The 19,841-nt window shown below is 46.5% G+C and overlaps 1 protein-coding gene across 1 annotated transcript in view; it reads right to left on the bottom strand.

Annotated features, from left to right (window-relative positions):
• The window catches only part of NOM1 (nucleolar protein with MIF4G domain 1), a 318,017-nt gene that overhangs the window by 50,824 nt on the left and 247,352 nt on the right, over window positions 1–19,841 (bottom strand). The window contains exons 8-9 of the mRNA XM_078663262.1: window positions 8,223–8,355; window positions 1,707–1,838 (exon numbers count right to left, since the gene is read on the bottom strand). Of these exons, the coding sequence (XP_078519388.1) occupies window positions 1,707–1,838; window positions 8,223–8,355 (265 nt within the window). The remainder of the gene's footprint in view (window positions 1–1,706; window positions 1,839–8,222; window positions 8,356–19,841) is intronic.

The raw sequence follows: 19,841 nt of genomic DNA, 5'->3' as shown, positions 1-19,841 counted from the left end.
ATACTCAAGGAAACGGAAGATTTGAATTTTTAATGGACGTTTTGCATTACTAATTTCATTGAGTGCGCCTCTCTGCTTCTTTTTTCTAACGGCTAGAGCGGTCGACCTCGAATCTGGGGAACTGGGTTCGAGTCTGGGCAATGACGCTGAACATACAGTGATTCTGGGCAAATCACTTAATCTCATTGTGCCTAACAAAAATGTATGTGTCCTCATGTAACACAACTGGTGCTATTTTAAGCCCTCTGATACCCGATTCGGGTCAAGTTTCTGCTATATAAAACCCCGGGGAAAAAAGAATTCTCGCTTTCATTCACTTTCCACTGAGAAAAAAGTGTAACTGTTGCTCGGAAATTTACAGATTTTAGCATTAAATGCTCAAACCGATCGAGGGCGAAGCTATGCTCCACTGGAATGGCAAATACCTTGCTTACTTTGAATGATTGCTGGCTATTTTTGCACTAAACACGTTATACTTCTATGTGATATGCAGTTTCATGTTTTCTTTTGCAACTGAAAACCATAAGCTACACACCTGTCTCTCACACTTTTTCATCCATCACACAGCTATGCGCTGCATGTCACAACACAACAACCCATCAATGGTCATAACACACGATATGGAAAGATTTCCCACATAAGATCAAAACAAAGCCAATACCCTTCCAACCACAATCCCTACATGACGTGGACGCTTTTCAGGCATACAAAGTGCTTCAGTTCCCTACAGAAGGGTAGGAAGTGCTTTATAAATTCTATAATACACTAGAAATAGAACTAATTTTACACAGGCTGCAAAACAAAATGCATGTGAGAGCATATAATTCAGAGCAATGCAGCAACTTTAAAAGAGGGAAGCGCTCCACAAGAACTTCGAAGTGTTAAATGAAAACAAGAAAAACATTTACAATTGTAAAAGTGTGTCATTCTCTCAGAAGCTGGCGCACAGGGAAGGAATGGCGCGCTCACCTGAAGAAACCGATCTTTAAGGCTTGCCGTTGTCCTCAGAAGCAAGACCAAATATAGGGGAAATGGTGTAGCTACTATGGAGTGTTGATTTGACCCTGTAATGTCTTATAATACTGATGACTGGAGTTGCTGTAATGTGAAAGTGCATCGATAATTTTTGAACTGTGTTACAGTATGTCCTGCCAAAAACCCTTAATAAAGTTGGTTATAAAATAAAAATAAAAGTGTGTCATTCTCATACAAACTATACATTTTTTTTTTTTTTGTAGAGTTTTATATAGCGCGAACTAGACCCGAACCGAATCAGGTATCAGAGCGCTTTACATAGCACAAGTTACGTTTTTACATGAGGACACACACTTTCATTTTTAGGCACGGGGAGATTAAGTGATTTGCCCAGAATCACAGGAGGTTTTGGCGTCGTTACCGAGACTCGAACCCAGATCCCCAGGTCCGAGGTCGAGCGCTTTAGCCGTTAGGCTAACTCCTCTCCCCATTGTACTGAACAAAGACCTGAATATTAGCCCAAGGCAAAATACATGGATTAAATTGCCTAAAGTGTCAACAAGAAAGGAAACCAAGGAAAGTTACTGAAGCCCTTCATAAATATAGTCAGATAGGACAAATAAGTTTTCACTAAAAGTTAGAAAATTGTATACAAGTAGAATAAAACACATAAAAAGAAAGTCTAAATGTTCAAGTTCGCTCTTAACGCACCCAAAAAGTAATCATCTGACCTTAAAGACAGAAAGTGGGAGCGCCTTTGATTTCAGCAACAGTGTGAGTAGTTGCACCAAGTTTGAAACTGCAGCAGTGGTAAGATTTTCCAAATCCCGAAACTTGTCCCAAAAACTGAACTGAAATGTCATCTAAAAATGAGAAGAAACCAATTGATTAGGACAAAAGTTATATGTATAACGTCACTCAGCACACAAGTTTGCTTTTGCAAGAGTAAGACAGAACGTAGTAGTATACTACTAGTGTGGCGTGATCGAGAGCATAGGACATGAATCACAAACCCATATGTGGTTCTTGATTACACCTACCGCAATAACACTAATGAACTTTTCTGACCGCCAATATGATTTAGAATTGAATAATCCAACCAGTATGGCTGATTGAGGTCATTAGCTAACGGTAGGATGCGAGAATATGGCAAGTACGCGGTCACAGGAAATGTGGTGAAAATCCACAAATAACTCCATAACAATTCTAAAACATTACCAGTGTCTTTTAAGACCCAAAATGCACATTTCATTTTAAGACAAAAAATGTTGAACGTTTCTAAATTGAGTATGAAAGAGTCGCAAATACAGTCTTACTTTCTTGGGATGAAGAGGGAAGTCTGAAGCCGATATAAACAGTTATATAACAAAACTATCACAATAATAAACCTAATGGAGAAAAAATCATAAAAACAATACAACTGTAAACCCCATCTTCAAGGACTCCTTTGCAAATTCCCTCTGAAAGTGCATTTCTTCCTTCCCTTGAGCATTTATAATTCCGTTTTGTAGTTTACAATAGGATTTATTGCATCAAATTGCCTTTGCAAGCCTATTGGTTTACAGTCCATAACTATTACATTGTCAGGATGCAGAAGTAGACTATAACAATCACCATTTACAATATGGGTATTCCTGTTGCTTCTCTTAACATTCTTGTAGGACATACAGGAGGAGAAAAAGAAAACCTGTGCGAGTGTGCACCCCCATTTCAATCCACTGATGGTAGAGGTTATATTAGTTTTCTTGCCATGTGTCCAAATGCAAACATTGTACAAATGGTATAGAACGTGACAAGTAGAGTGAACAACCCAAGGAATGTCTTATTAATTAATTTTTGTTTACCACATACGGGCCGCTCCCAGTTCAGTGACCAAGGTTTCTACAGTGTTAAAAAAGTGTAGACATCTCACTAAAAGTTATGGACTGGACTCACACACCACCTGGTGTCATGCTTTATCATTGGCCAGTCCTCGCTTTCCAAAAACTTGGTTTGATGGAGGGCGGGCATACACCTGATGACCGGGATGCCTAGACCTCCATCTAGGTAGATGTTGCCTCTCCTTGCCTCCGAGGAGGAGAGGTAACATCTAGTTGCTATCACGGGAGACGCACCCCGAGACCCTTGGTAACAGGGGTCTTCCCATCACTTCCTCCTAAGGGGCTTAGATTCTCGTGCGCCGTGACTTAAAGGAGCCAGAACACGGATATATTGTGTGGACAGTGACAATCATCACCGCACAAAGTGGTATTTACTCTTTACAGTAGGGTAAGAACGGAGCCCTTACATATTAGGTCCTGATGAATGCCATGGACCGGACCACAAGGCAGAAACATGTCGACCATCACATATATAACGGTGTAAGGACATTTATATCCCTAACGCACCGTCCACTTGTTTTTAATACCATATGGCTGCCACTTACATTAAAATGTAATAGGTAACCATAATGGTTCACTCATTCTCTTCACAGGCCCCCACTTAGTTTAGAAGTGCATCCCTGTCGTCAGGTGTATGCCCACCCTACATCAAACCAAGTTTTTGGAGGGTGAGGACTGGCCAATGATGAAGCATGACACCAGGTGGTGTGTGAGACCAATCCATAACTTTTAGTGAGATGTCCTTGGTCATTAAACTGGGAGCAGCCCGTATGCGGTAAACATTTGATGTTGGAGGCTGCCTGCTCCCAATGCCCTTTGCCTCTAGTTCCCTCCCCTAGGCTTCCCCGGGGATAGTGTGCTTTATTTATTAATTTCCCATATATTTAGATTCTGTTCACTGTCTCAAATTTGAAATGATTCAGTGTTATTTTCCTTGTACAGTTAGGGAGGATGATATGGTGCCATGTAGACTGCACACCACGACATCCAGCCAGCTCCACAGGTTTCAACTACTCTGCTGTGGCCTATTTTCCCAAAAGTCCAAGAAGAGATGTCAAGTAAGGATAACAAGCAATATGATGAGGGTCAGTTGGATTACCCTTTAAAAAAATTGTCCTTATCCGCCTCTTGATAGTGCTCCCAGCTGGTGCTGATAATGTGCCTTCATCCTGCCCTTGCTCGGTGCCTTGGCGCAGCGGGGGAAGCAACTGGACTCTTGGGGGCTCAGGCGAAATGCCCTAGAAAAATTGGTGTGCCCTTGCACCCACCACGTCTGTGACAGCTGGCGCAGGAGGTTGCATGAACAGACCCAGGCCTCACGACTGCACTGGGGGCAAGACTGTTCTGTGATGGGCGCACTGACCAGAGTTCCAAGGGACCCTGCGTTGAGACCTTCTCCACCTGCCCCCTCCCCTCGGTAACAGCTGCGACGCAGGCGGGGCGTGAGATTGGCTGCTTCTGCCCACACACTTCTTGCCTGAGTGAAAGAGGTCAGGATCTGGCACATATTGAGTGGAGGATCGCCCACTCGCTGAAGTCCTGTCACAGGCCCACCGGGACAAGACTAGGTCGCCACACTGGTGCGAGTGGGCAAGGCAGACTTCATGGTGGGCCCTGGGGTAATGCCTTGAGGCCTGGTGTCCAGACTCAGGGTTTTCCCTATCCAGAGGGCAGTATCGGTGTGAGAAGGGCCTAATTGCCGCTGCTCCCTCTTCTCTCGCCTGCATGAGGGTGGCCCAGACCCAGGCCTGCAGCCATTTCATTCGTGCTTGGGGGCCAAAAAAATCAGGGCTTCTTTCCTGCAGGTTGTGCTATACACTCTCAGGTACTGGTGCAGGCTGCTGTGAGGTGGGAGAAACACTGGGAGGGCCCCAGGCAAGAGATCAATGCAAAACCTATTGTGAGGCTGGTCTGCATGGATGCTTACTACTTCCTTTATCCCATTCCGAGGAGTCGCCCGGGGGAACCCTGGGAGTTGCCATCAGGACCACCCCGAAGTTTGATGAATGAAAACATGACAGAGCCAGAAGCGGTGAGGCCATGAGCTGCTCGTGTCGCCCCCTCGTGTGGGACAGGCTGGCCCAGAAAACCAGAGGAAATTGCCATGGCAAAAGATAAAGCGGCCCCAAGCAGAGAAAACTTGATTAATTCACCAAGCCCAATCCCGCAAGGTGGAGACCCCAGGAGCCGTCCAGGTTCAAGGAGCTGCCTTGTTTGAGATGCTCCAGACGGACGCAGTTGTTAGCACCCCAGCCCTTCTGCAGGTCATCCAGAAATCCAGAGTCCTGGCGAGGTTGGGCCATTGTTTTGCTACTCAACCAAGATATACACAAAACAATGGGGGCCAAGGGCCGCATCGCGACCCGTGAAGCGACAGTAATTAAAATGCAACAAACAATCCATAAACTACAGTCCCCGGGGACTGAGATGGCGGCGAGAGTCAAGGATTTGGAGAGATGCTCCTGATACAACAACGTGTGTTTTTGTGGTGTTCCTGTAAGGGGTGGAGGGTTCCCAGCCAGAGACATTGCTTGAGACCTAGCTTCGCACCTTCCTCCCTGGAGAACAACTGTTTACCTGCTTTCTTATCAAACATGCCCACAGGCTGGGCCTCTTCCTAGAGCCGTTGCTGAGAGGAGTCATAGTTCCTAAGGAGGAGTAAGGAAGAGAGAGGTGTAGGTGTCATTCTTTTAAAATAGTAACAGGGGACAGTATGTCCTTATCTTGATGCCCTCACACAGACCACGAAGGATGTCATGATTGATCATTGGGCAGTGCTCCACGTTGTGCCGGCGCTGCAAGGGTAACTTTTTCAGAGATCTTTAGAATGATTTAGCCGTATGGGTGTGTGCAGGTCTGAGTTGAAGTGGTGCGAGATGCAGTACTAATAGATGGCTAGGGAGGGGGTAGAAGTAGGTTTATTAGGAGAAAAAAAACACTCATCAATAAAAAACAAAAAGGTTGTGTGCTGCTCGAGGGTGGTGATGATGGCCTTCAGTAGCTAGAAAAGTGTAATTTCCGTTTAGGACATGAAGAGGGTCCACATGTTTTGCACAGTGTGGTGGTCTCAGGAGGAGATCCTATGCGCTTCTTCAGGTCCAGAGAGATAGTAAAGCGAGTGCTAGTGCAGTGTAGTAGCCTAGTAAAATGTCGTAGAGTCACTCATTGGAGTTGTAGAATGATTTTATCTAGAACAACAAGGAATAAGAAAAGAAAAACATACAGTCAACGTAAGTAAACACAATCATGGGGTATTATCTGTGTGTGGAGCGGAGGTCCCCCATTGGTCGACCGTAAGCTCGCAGTGCAGCCTACTATTCTTCTCACCCAGTCAAGCAGTTACCGGATGGTAAGCATGGGCTGGTATAATAAAGTTGGTATAATAGAGTTCTGACAAACGAACAAACACATAGTTACATCCTGATTAATCCGCTGATATTGTAGAACACTCACTGCGGAATAATACAGCACATAACTCTTAGAGCGATGCACAGTAGGTAACACAAGTGCATAATAGAGCAGAAAAAGCCATCTGGGGCTCGTAAAAGTATCAGGGTAGATTAGCATATATAGTTAACCATTGATGGAAAGACCTCAGACCACACTGTGCTCACTGAAGGCTGTTTGGGTAGACGGCACTTACCTATTCACTGTGAGCGCAATGTCCCATAAGGTTCGGCTACACACTACAGTATTAATGGAGCAAGCAGCGCGCAGGAGAGAAGCTGTACTTACAGTTACGCCAGTTTTAGCAGGTGCTTGAACCTACCCAACCTCTCGCCGCCTTGGAGGGGTATTCCGTGCGGCTCCTTCCGTATTTATGTGGCAAGGTGGGCGTGTCTGAGCCAGCGATGAATGTGACGGTATAGAGTCAACATTGCCTGATATTTGAACAATCAAAATAGGGACTTAATCTAACCTACAGTAAGATCCTGGGAGAAACTCTTTGGATCATTGAAGGTCCTCATATTACCGGATTACACCACACTGGTTTAGACTCCGCAAAAGTCCTTTGAGCAGATAAAGCAGAAACTCAGAGCCATGAACATTAGGTACATATTCCTGTTTCCAGCTAAACTAAAGGTGCTCTTCCATAGTAAGACTGTTTCCTGACCACCCGGACAGGGCATGGGAATGGGTCGAGGTGCACCCTTTGTAGCCGCGGTCCACAAAAAGAGATCCGTCAGGACTGCAGGAGCGGCGAACATCGGCCCAGGAAGAGACCGCTGCTCGCGAAAAAGGATGCAGAAATGTAAACTGAACCAGTGGGGACCACCTGTGATCCCTCCAAGGATTCAGATTGCGTTGGACACCAGCAACGGTGTGGACTCTCCTGGGGTTGAACCACTGAAGAAATATCTCCTTGTCCACCTGAGCAGTGCACCAATAATAGCTCAAATTGGCGCCCAAAGTTCCATGAGTTGTTTTTCATAGTTGTTCACGATGATGGGTAGACAAACTAGTTGGGGGCGGGAGGGTGGTTGTTGGGAACTATGTTTCATCTTCTGTTTCCCTGTTTTGTTATATTTCCTTGTTGAAAAGGTAGGCATTATTTACCATCTACTTCACAGATAACACGGGCATGCAGAACTCCAGAACACCGAAATTAGTTCACATCTCAAGGTGCTGAGCTGGAACGCTAATGAACTCTTGGACAAGATCAGGAGGGAGGCCATGCTTAGCTATGTGAAGAAGTTAGCCTTGGCTAGCCTCTTCCTTCAAGAAACACACCTACTGGGTTCCCACTGCCTCTTCTTAGCCAGATACGGGTGCACAAGTGTTTTCACACTGGTTTCACTAAAGGAGTGGGGGTTTAGTGGTCCTTATACATAAAACATGCCTGATCAATATTGCTGGGCCACTTTGTGCTCCTGGAAAGAACCGTAGAGGGCAGATCCTGGGGTTTGGCAAGCGTATAAATCCCCCCCACTCTGAATAATACATTGTTGCAAGACATGTCCAGGGCACTGCTCCCCACCCAACCTAGAGTCCGCCTAATACGGGGAGACTTCAATGCAATCATGGACGGATCCCTAGACACGACATCGACCACATCATCCTCAAGTTCCCTGACACTCCAAAGACGCGCTGCCTCCCTGGCACTGGTAGATACATGGCAACAGTCAAATTTACACAAGAAAACATAAACCCACTGCAAATGTTTAGGCTTTCCAGGCTATAAGTCCTATGGTGCTGTGTCAGTCGAAGTGCAGGTTCAGGGATGGACAGAAAGTTTACTGATATCAAAGTCAGGTCATGGAGAAAAAAGCAACAGCAGATCAACAGCAAACTTACCAATAAAGCTGGACACACAAAATGGGATATTTAGACATCATTGTCCCACTTCTTTCACTGCAAAATACTCACCTGAAATCGTCGGTCGTATTCACAGAACTTGGCAGACAGGAAAGAATAGAAAGGGTTGTAGGTCTTCTCCTGCAGGCAACAGTCAATGAGAATGTGCACAATCTCCCTCTCCTGCTGATCCTTGAGGCCCAGCCTACAAACCAGAACAAGAACATTAACACCAGGCCCCTCTCCTTTTTAACGGCACTCACACTTCAGACACCACTGTTAACAAACAAGGCTTGGATTGCAGCTCCAAATAATTTGCATTCATATTCCTCCACATGCTTTTAAACAAGCTTTCCTGAGTATATTTATACGACTTGAAAGAATGGGATTACATAACCAAGCACCACTTTTTTACTGTACACACTATCTTCAGCTTGCACGGTGCACACAGCCGAAAACCTCTCTATGCAGGATGGAACCAGGAAACTGCTGAATGTTGTCTAAGAATTCACTCAAAAACACAAAGGTTAAAGTTAAGTTATGGTGCGATTTGGCTATAATCCTTAACATAAGCTTTTTTTTATTTAAAGAAACCTTATAAATAATAATAAAGTTAATGTTATGATTATGGTTATGAATAAAAAAACTAAAATTCACAGGTTATGGATTGAACCACGATTCACAACTCGCACATTAGCCATGCAACCCTTAAGTTGTCAAACAAAATGACTTTACAATAGATTAAAAAGAAGCCTAAAAAGCAGAGAAAAGAGAGAGAAAAGTGGTGATGACAGAGAGCGAGTGAAAGAGCGGTCTGAGTGCAGTTGGGCCTCAGGAGAAGAAGATTAGCAGCAATGCAGGGTTCTGAGGGGCTGGGCTTGGCACTAGAGCAAATACAACTAGGTAAGGAGGTCAGGCAGTCCAGGCAACACCTTCTCGGTCCTAACCAAGACACTTTACAGACACTTCTCTCACCTCTAAAAGTTACACAAGAAGTCTACCTTCGGGTCAACCAGGGGTGGGAGTCAAACTCCGCTCCGCCGGCGGAGTTTTGACACTTTGTGTTCCATTTGGAGTACGGAGTTCGGCAAAATCTATGTCAACCGCCGCGTGGCTGTGCTTACCGGTGCACGCCACCCACCCCTATAGTTTTGACAAGTTGCTGATCAACGCTGGTGTGTGGAGTGAGTCCATTTACTGCGGCTTTCCGCCATCTAACAGACCCGACAGCAGGGTTTGGTTCCCACTTATTTTGAGAGGAATGCAGGGGCCTGCTCAGAGTACAAAGAAAAGTGAAACAGCTATTGTTTTAAATCTTCTTCATGTTGGCTGGCATCTCTCGGCAGCTTTAACGCTGCTCTACACGGTGAAATGCAATTTGGAAAGTACAAGTCAGCACTTACGCACATGCACACATTTCTGCTGCCATCTTGGGTGTTGTTAATGAGTGATCAGCACTGCACACACACACACACACACACACACACACTTTAGACAAGGTCTGTCACACAAGAAATGCGTTACTTACCTGTAACAGCAGTTATCCAGTATTGGTGTCTTTCATAGATTCACATGCCTGAATCATTCCCCGTCGTCGAGACGGGAGCCTCCGGTAAATAAAAAAGTAATGTCCTATAGACATACATAGAGAAAATAGGCCCAAGGGTCTCCCCTTAGTGGCCTTTCCTTGTCCTTATGTAAAAAGGACCAAACTCTTACAGTCAGCCAATCAGCTCCGACCTCCCTCTAGGACCTCCCTGGGAGGAGCCCCAGTCCCTCAGATTTTCGTACGCACCCAACTAGGTTGGCGTAATATTGTTAGAGAGGGATGTGAGACCTTCCAGGGGAGGCGGGAGGGTTGCATGTGAATCTATGAAAGACACCAATACTGGATAACTGCTGTTACAGGTAAGTAACGCATTTCTTATCCAGTATTTGGGTGTCTTTCATAGATTCACATGCCTGAATCAGAATAGCTAGCAATCAGATATGCACCTGCGTGATGGAAATGCTCTGTAGTCACAGTAGACAATGCATGTGTCGTCATACAACATGTGGACAGCATAACAGTAACATCACAATAGCAAGGAACGTGCATACCTGGATGGCGGGATGTAGGAAGGCTCACATCACTGAAAGAGATGGCGAAGCACTGCCTGGCCCACTGCCGCATCCTTCTGAAGTTCGATATCCAGGCAGTAATGTCTGGAGAAAGTGTGCGGTGACTTCCAAGTCGCCGCTCTGCAAATGTCCAAGATTGGTACCCCAGCGAACAGTGCTGCGGACGTGGACATCGCCCTGGTGGAGTGAGCAGTAACATGCTCAGTTAAAGGCCGTCCGGCCTTGTCGTGGCAGAATGCAATCGCTGAGGATATCCACCTGGAGATGCTTTGCTTCGTGAGAGGCAGGCCCACTCTTGGTCTGCTGTATGCCACAAACAGCTGTGAAGATTTCCTGAGAGCCTTAGTTTTGTCCAGGTAGAATTTTAGGCACCTCTGAAGGTCCAGAGAATGCAGCGCTCTTTCCGCTGCTGTGGACGGATTTGCAAAGAAGGACCTGAGGACAATTGGCTCGTTGAGATGAAAGTCCGAAGGGACTTTAGGTATGAATTTAGGGTTTGGTCTCAGCACTACCCTGTCTTGTCTGAATTGCATATATGGTTCCTGAATGGACAAAGCTTGCAGCTCGCTAACTCTCCTGGCTGATGTTAGAGCGAGCAAGAGTGCTGTTTTCCAGGAGATGTGTTTGATGGATGCTCGATGGATGGGTTCAAACGGACTTCTCATGAGTTGGTTGAGTACCAGATTCAGTTGCCATGTTGGAGGGACTTTCCGAGGCCTCGGAAAGGATCTGTAGAGCCCCTTCAGGAATTGTTTGACTAGTCTACTGGACCACAGAGAAGGTCCTGTGAAAGTCCTAGTGAATCTAGAGATAGCTGCGAGGTGAACCTTTATGGATGCATGTGCCAGGCCTGACTGTGCTAAATGCAGCAGGTATGGTAGTATTTGTTCAGGGGTGACTGAGAGTGGTCGTAGATCCCGATCCACACACCACATGCAGAACCGTTTCCACTTGAGAGTGTAGGTTTTGTTTGTACTATCCGCTCTCGCTTTCGACAGGATATCCCTGCAGTCCTGCGGGATATTTAGTCCACTGAACTCCCTGTGCTCAGGAGCCAGGCCGACAACTTGAGTGATTGGAGGTTCGGGTGTTGCACCTGACCGTTGGACATTGTTAAGAGGTTCGGGTGCTGCCGCAGACGGATCGGTGACCTGATGGAAAGTCGAAGTAGATCCGAGAACCAGTGTTGTCTCGGCCAGAACGGGGCAATCAGGATTAGGGTACATGGCTCCGCCTTCATCTTCCTGAGGAGCCTCGGGATCATTGGAAACGGAGGAAAGGCGTACGCAAACGCGCTGGACCATCCGATGGAGAATGCATTCCCCAGAAACCCTTGTTGGGGATGCCAGCTTGCGTAGTGCGGACATTTGGTGTTTTCTTTGGTGGCAAACAGGTCGATGTTCGGGACTCCCCATTGAGAGAAGACGTGTTCCAGGGCGTTGTCGCTCAGCTCCCACTCGTGGGAGAGGGATCGTTGCCTGCTCAGGGCATCCGCGATAGTATTGTCTTTTCCGGGGACATAGTCCGCCTTGAGTTGGATCCCGTGTAACACCAGCCAGTTCCAGATTTTCTGCGATTCGCGTGATAGAGAGAGCGAACGCGTTCCCCCCTGTTTGTTGAGGTAGTGCATCGTCGTGGTGTTGTCCGTTTTGACGAGCACTGGGGAGTTCTGGATGCGTGGCAGGAATGCCTGTAGAGCAAGATATACCGCCCTCAGCTCCAAGAGATTTATATGGAGCAGTTTTTCCTGAGAGTCCCACTTGCCGCTGATTCGAAGATCTTGTAGAACGGCGCCCCATCCTTCCAAGGAGGCGTCCGTGGTGATCACCAGAGGTGTCGCCGGAAGGAGAAACGGTAATCCTACATTCAGATTTTTTCGATTCCTCCACCAAGCTAGGCTTGTGGACATTTTTGGTGTGATTTGCACAATGTCCTCGAAAGAGCCAGTGCTTTGGGTCCATTGGGTTGCGAGAGCTTCCTGCAATGGGCGCATCCTGAGTCGGCAGTGAGGGATAAGGAGTATGCACGAGGACATCATTCCCATGAGGGATGTGTAAGTGCGCACTTTGATGAATGTTTTTGTCGCCACAGCCGTGGCCAGAGATAGTATCTTGTCCGCCCTCTCCTTCGAGGGAAAGGCCTTCACGCACTCCGTGTCCAGGATAGCCCCTAGGAAGGTGATCCTTGTCGTAGGGGTGATGCAGGATTTTTTGAGATTGATGGTTAATCCTAGCCTCTGAAAAAGATTGGTGCAGGCGCAGGAGGATGCTGCCGCGTCCTCGGCTGAGGGTGCTTTCACCAGCCAGTCGTCTAGGTAAGGGAAGACTTGGTGACCCAACTGACGCAGAAATGCCGCCACCGGTGCTAGGCACTTCGTGAAAATCCGCGGCGCGGACTTGAGGCCAAATGGTAGGACTCTGAACTGATAATGTCGGCCCGCCACCTCGAACCGCAGGAACTTTCTGTGACGCTTGAGGATGGGGATGTGGTAGTAGGCATCCTGGAGATCTAAGGATGTCATGAAATCTCCTTGTTCGAGAGTGCCCAGGATTTCTTGAATCGTCACCATCCTGAACGATTGGCTCCGTAGGAAGGCATTGAGTGCCCGAAGGTCTAGAATGGGCCTCCACTTGTCCTCTTTCTGTCTTACAAGAAAGAAGTGTGAATAAAACCCCTTCCCCTTCTGGGATGCTGGAACTCGTTCGATTGCTCTTTTTTGTAGCATTATAGCGAGTTCTAGGGTAAGGAGCCGTAGATGTTTGTGCGTCCGTCTTTTGGGAGGTGTGTTGGGAGGCAGGGATGTGAACTCGAGAGAGTGTCCGAATCTTATAATTTGGAGAACCCATCGGTCCGTGGTGATGTGTTGCCAATTGTCGAGGAAATGGGTCAGTTTTCCTCCAATTTGAAAGGATGTAGAGGGTGGTGGGACTGGCTGGAGTAATCGGTCACTGGCGTCCGCCAGCGCCCCTTTTGGAATTCCTGCCCCTGAAGGTAGATCGTCCGTATGAAGATTGACGGGCTTGTTGTTGTTTATGCTGGTATTGATTTTTGTTGGTAGAGGAAGACGAGGACCGGTTCTGGTAGGAACCGCGATAAGAGGACTGACCTCTGGATCGGTTTCCTCGAAAGGACTGGTTCCGGGACTGTAACGTGCCTAGTGCCCTTGCAGTGTCGGTGTCCTTCTTGATAGTTTGCAGTGCCTCGTCGATCTTGTCCCCAAAGAGATGCTGGCCGTCGAAGGGCATGTCCAGCACCTTCAATTGTACTTCCTGGCGGAACGACGTCGCCTTCAGCCATCCTTGACGGCGTAGCACAGCAGCTCCGGCTAGTTGACGGAAGCCAGTCATGGCTGCATCTATAGCGCAGTCAATTATTTCCGCCGCCGAAGATTGACCTTCCGACAGGAGAGCCTTGACCTCCCCCCTTACGGCATCAGGCAGTTCCTTCAGGTATGGGGCTATGTCCTCCCAGAGTTGGCGATTGTAGCGCCCCAACAAGGCAATGGAGTTGGCGATCTTGATGGTCATGGCCGACGTGGACGTGAATCTCTTCCCTATCGTGTCCAGCTTCCTGCCTTCCTTGTCCGGAGGAGCGGACAGTGGGGAGGAAGGGTTGCGGGAGTGTTTCTGGGCCGCCTGCGTGACCACCGAGTCAGGTTTTGGGTGCCCGTTGAGGCAAGCCGCCGCCTTAAGTGGGGCTTTATATTTCTTGTCCAGGCGCGGAACAACCGCAGGCACGGAAGCGGGTGTCAGCATCAATTTCTTGCCCTGTTCCCACAAGAACTCTATGATTGGAATAGATTTGGTTGCCTTTTGTGTCTGCTCTTTGAAGTCATGCAGGAAGCAGTCCGTTTCCGTTGATTCCACTACCATATGGAATCTCTTCGCTGCCCGTTCCACAATTTTGTGGAAGCCTGCTATGTCCACAGGCGGCGAATCCGCCTGACGCGGTTCAGGTGAAGCCGGGGATGGCGCTACATACTCGTTATCTCCATACTCGTTATCTCCATCCTGGTCCGAGTGGACCGAGTGGACTTCCTGGACCTCTCCTTCCTCCAATTCTTCCTCCTCCTCGTCGTCGTCCGAGGAGTCCATCACCTGAGGCTGGGTCTCACGGTGGGTTTGAGGGAGAGTTTGAGATCGTTTTGGGGCAGACGCTGGTGTATGGTCTACCGGTGTCTGATGACCACTGTCCGCATCCGGGAATCTTTGCTTGTAGTCCTGTACAAGGAACCGCAGGTCATTGACCAGAGTCGCCGGTAGGCATATCATGGGGGTGACCTCCGTGCGGACACTAGTGTGGATGGAGTGTTCCTGAAAAGTTAGCTCCTCCTGCTCCTCATCGGTGCTTTGGCACTTGACGTTGAGGTCCGAGATGGAGGTAGCTGGATCCATGCGGTCATCCTCTTCGGATTCCTCACTTTGGAAGATGTCGTGAGGTGGTTGCATCTCCACTTTGCTCGGAGACGTGGTTTCCGGGGTAATTTGCGTTTTTCTAGACTTGCTAGACGCAGCATGTGTTCCTGTCGACGTCGAGGGCGTCGTCGACGGCGGTAGCATGAGGGTCGGCATCTCTACCAGTTCGGATTTTTTCCATGGTTCCGATGCCATCTCCGACGACGAGTCTTCCTTCGTCGTCGGCGTCGTCGACGACGACGAGTGTGTCGTCGACGGTTCCTTCGTCGACGGTTCCTTCGTCGACGGTTCCTTCGTCGACGGTTCCTTCGTCGACGGTGCCTTCGTCGACGGTGCCTTCGTCGACTGTACCTTGGTCGTCGACGACTTCGATGACGATGTTGTCGTCGTCGGTACCTTCGTCGACGGCGAGCCCGCCGTCGACGGTGTCTTCGTCGTCGTCGTCTTCGTCGACGTCTGTGAGTTCTTCGACGACGGTGGCTCGTTAATGACGATGCCGTCGTCGATGGTGTGGTTCTCGTCGTCGACAGGGTCTTCGTCGTCGACGACGATTGCAGTAATATAATAGAGGAAACAGGTCTACCTGATGATGTTGAGGAAGTAGTCGTCGTCGTCGACGCTGAAGGCGATGACGCTGATGTCGTCGACACAGTGGTTGTGACAGAGGTTGTTTTGTGGGTCTGTCTGGTAGACGATGGAGCAGGCCTTTTGAAGGTGTGATCAGCCTGAACAGACACTGAAGATGACGTAGATCTTGCCTCTGAAGACTTTTTTGTCTTCGTAGGAGGAGTGTCTGAGGGGCCCGGGGAAGATACCCTAGGCCTCTTTTTAGAGACTTCTGAGCTTTTGGAAACACTGCTCTCAGAAGATTCTAGATTGTCTCTGTCCTTCAGCCTGTCCAGCCAGATGAGAAGGCGTCCTTCCCTGTCTCTCACAGTCTTTTTAGGGAAAGACCTACAGATCCTGCACTTGTCCGAGACATGATCTGGGTAAAGGCAGTACAAGCATAGCTCATGCTTATCATCCACATGGATCCTCTTCTTCCCACAGGAAGAGCAGGCCCTGAACAGGGCTTTCTTCTGTGACTCCGACATGGAAGAAGTTTGTGGAAAGAAGCCACTTACTGCAAAACAGTGTAGTGAAGAATCCTTGAAGGGTTGAGAGCGAGGAATCACTTTTGAAGAAAGTTAGATGATTATAAGTAATCTTGAGCAGAGCTCAAGCTGGAGACTCCCTAGCACAACGTGCGGTAGAAAATCTGAGGGACTGGGGCTCCTCCCAGGGAGGTCCTAGAGGGAGGTCGGAGCTGATTGGCTGACTGTAAGAGTTTGGTCCTTTTTACATAGGGACAAGGAAAGGCCACTAAGGGGAGACCCTTGGGCCTATTTTCTCTATGTATGTCTATAGGACATTACTTTTTTATTTACCGGAGGCTCCCGTCTCGACGACGGGGAATGATTCAGGCATGTGAATCTATGAAAGACACCCAAATACTGGATAAGCTCCAGCTCTCAACACAAGAACCTGCCAACTGAGTCACCACTAGTGTTTACATGACCTGTCATGGGAGGCTTCGCATTCACCACTGCAGTGCACGAGAGCCTGCTAATGGAGTCACCATTACTGTGCAATCACCACTACAAGTAAGCGTCAAGGAAAGCATCACCACAGCAGTGTATAAATGCCTGATAGCTCAGCCACAGCAGTGAACATGAGCTTGAGAAAGAACAAAGTCTCTGTGAACAAGAGTCTTCCAAGGGAGCCAGCATTACAGTGTGCAAGCACCTGGCAAGAGAGCCAACATAACTGTCAAGCCTGCAAATGCCTCAGTTAAGACACTTGTAGTGTTAGGAAGCGTAAGGAGCACTCCGTGGTATTCAAATTTTATTGAAATTTAATCTATTGGTGCTGCGATTAATAAGGATAGTCACTCCTTGGGTAACTGATTTAGTTTTGATTAGGTTTGATAATAGAGCAAGTACCTATTAAACCAGGCATAGATAATCATCGAAAATTGTTGCAACGAGAGTTGTTCTGGATAAAACATCTAAACACGATGCTTCCAATAGGGTTAAATGATAAATATGATTTATCATGTTATCTATGATTAATCCCAAAGAGATAAAAAATACATACTTCAATAACAGAACGTGATGTTAGTACATAAAATTATGACAACAGGTTGGAGGTATTATGATTTCTCTAGAAATATGTATATAGAGTTGTTGCCAACATATGTATAGTAAGTAATCGATGGGTTAACATAACCTCATTAACCAAACACTCACAGACAGCATACCGTAGTAAAATTTGAATAGTATGTAACCGACAGGTTAACATAACCTCATTAACCAAACACTCACAGACAGCATACCGCAGTAAAACTTGAATAGAGTACTCATATCATTTGACACTAAGAGTATTCGTGGAAGTTGGAGTGGTTATCCTAAGTAGGACAGAACCTAGTGGTATGATTTGTATATGGAGGACAGAGGTATTGCTCGGCAAAACGAGGAACAATAAAGTTCAACAGAAGGAGTGTTATTCGGACAAAGGCCATTTCATCAATGATGCGATGGCATGGGTAAATACAACGCTCGTTTTACATGTCAAGCGTGACCAGGGTTTATGGTTTTCATTCAGCTATACTAACACGGATAAAGCGCGGTACAGACATCATTGTGAGAATAGAAACATCGACCATATTAAGATGGCGTCGACTTTGATAAGTTTACTAAAATGTTGTTTTCGTAAAGTCCGTTATTTATTTCAATGGAGTGATGGCGGAAGCGGAGTACGCGGAGTTCGTATAAACAAAGACGTTGTTGTGAGAGTTTTAATAGAAGCGTGCACAGGGCAGCGGTTTCTTTGTTACAAGACGGAACAAACGCTAACACAGGTACTAAGAGCAGATAGTGAGATTTTGGAATGTAGCTGGCATAAATTGGGAGATCGTATGAATAACACGGAAATCTTTTTTAGATTTCCTTTAGACGGCTTTTGGATACACGAAGACAAGGTATGGTGCAGTGTATATTGAGGTGTTGTAGTTCTGATGATGGAGAGATAACCGATAATTGACACCGTTTTTTTATTCATTTTTGTTGTTGCAGAGATTGACGCTTGGTCATTTAATAGAGGTATGTCACATATTAGAGTGATAGTAAATCCGAAGATTTAATTTACTGGACAACAGTTAAGGATTTATTCTTGTTAATTTTTTGTTTGACAGATAAATAGTGGTCAGTGTTATTACGAATAAGGTTTGACCTACCGTGATACAGAGTACCGATCAGGTAGGCAGTTTATACATCCACTACAGCCCCCATGCTCAACGAATAAAACACACACATTTACACAACCTATATATTTTTTCTTGCAGATTGGCCCCTGATGAAGGCACCATACTGGCGCCGAAATGCATTGGGCTCACGAAGAAACTGATGATTAAATGTTTATGTATGATATGTAACACAATGAAATGACACAGAGTACATGTGTTTTTCTTTGAAATGTAAAGGTTATGAATATAAATGAATACTGATGAAGATTGTGAATAATATGCAAACAATAAGTAAAAAAATTATGTGAATAAAAACAACCAGTAACCGAAGATAAAAGAGTTGTTTCTAGCATATTAAATAGAAAATAGCAATTAAGGTGCGGAGCACCAGGTGAACAGTGCGCGATTAGGTGGGCAACCTTACCCACCATAACCAAATCAGTTTAGACACTGCAATGGAGCCTGCAAATGCAACACCACAAGAGTGCACAAAAAGCCTTCCCAGGAACCAACACAGCGTATTAAAGTCTGTCAGACGCCACTACCATGCACACAATTATGGCAAGGCAGTCACCACTGCTGTGCACAATTGCCTGACAAGGGAAGCAGTTCTTTGCACAGGAGCCTTTCAAGAGACTCACTAACATGCATTAAAGACTGAAAATAGAGGCACTGCAAAGCTCAACAGCCTGCCAAGAAAGCAGCTGCTGTCACTGTCAGCCAAGGGAATCAGCACAATGCATAAGGCTAGGGCGTCAGGCATGAAATTGGGCATGTAGCAAGCAAGACGTTCCCATCCAGAAACAGACAAAACTGAAGTTCTTTGCACGACGATGGCTACAAACTGTTTTAAAAAGAATGTAAAAGTAAAACAGGTATCATGGAAAAGGGGCTCAACTCGCTGTCGCAGAAAGGCTGGCGGAGCGGCCCACAACTGTTCACCTGTTGCCAGCCGGCCCAAAGTTGCGGAAGTCGAACGTCCGCTTGTGGAGAAGGGGCAGCCTCCACTGATCTTAGTTCAGGGGTCATTGTTAAAAATCCTAATTTGTTGCACATGAACATAGTAAACTTGAAAAATGCCTGATAAGCAAGAGGACTGCGACTGGGACGACAAACTTAGAGCTGCAGAGACGGCTGTAGCAGATCCACCAGGCTTGACAAACAGACTTGAAGGTTTCTGAAGATTTACTATCCTCTCTTCATGAAGCACCAGTTTATTCATAGCTGCATAACTATACTTTAGGATGGTCTAACAAAGAATCAAAAAGTGCTTTTGTCCATTTGAGCCGAAAATTTAGAAATGTTTCATAGTTGCTACTAAATTAAGGCAGCCAAATTGCATTTTTTTGTTACAAATAGTGGTGCACCTTAATTGCTATTTTTTGCATTTTTGTCCTGCTGGAGTCCAACAACTCCACCTAATCGTGGAACTCCGCAGAATCTTGCAGAGTTTTTTGGTAACTCCACGGTATTCCGCCGAGTTTCACTCTGCTAGCTCCTCCCATGCCGAGTCATAACGAACGTGTGAAAGTGCTAACTACTTTACAGAATAACAAAATAAAAGCTCCTTTTGTGTTCAGTACAGTCGAGCACATAGCTTCACAGCAGTGCCACACAACGCTCACCGCCTCTTTGAGCGGAAATGCACCCACACAAAAACCAAGTTTCATCCTTTTTGGTTAGTTAGTTGCTCAAATTGTACACTGAATATGCCTACAGTTTAGAAACTTTGAGATGTTGTAAACCACTGTTCTACACCATCATCCTTCTCATAGACAAGTACAAAACAATATTAAGCTTACCTCAATGTTTAAAGCTATAGCTCTTGAAATGGTATGTGCATAAATAACCAGATCAGTGCATAATATTTAC

This window comes from Lissotriton helveticus, chromosome 10, assembly GCF_964261635.1.
Source record: "Lissotriton helveticus chromosome 10, aLisHel1.1, whole genome shotgun sequence".
NCBI classification, from domain to species: Eukaryota; Metazoa; Chordata; class Amphibia; order Caudata; family Salamandridae; genus Lissotriton; species Lissotriton helveticus.
The sequence above is the reverse complement of the archived record's forward strand: the minus strand, read 5'-3'. Positions and strand labels throughout refer to the sequence as shown.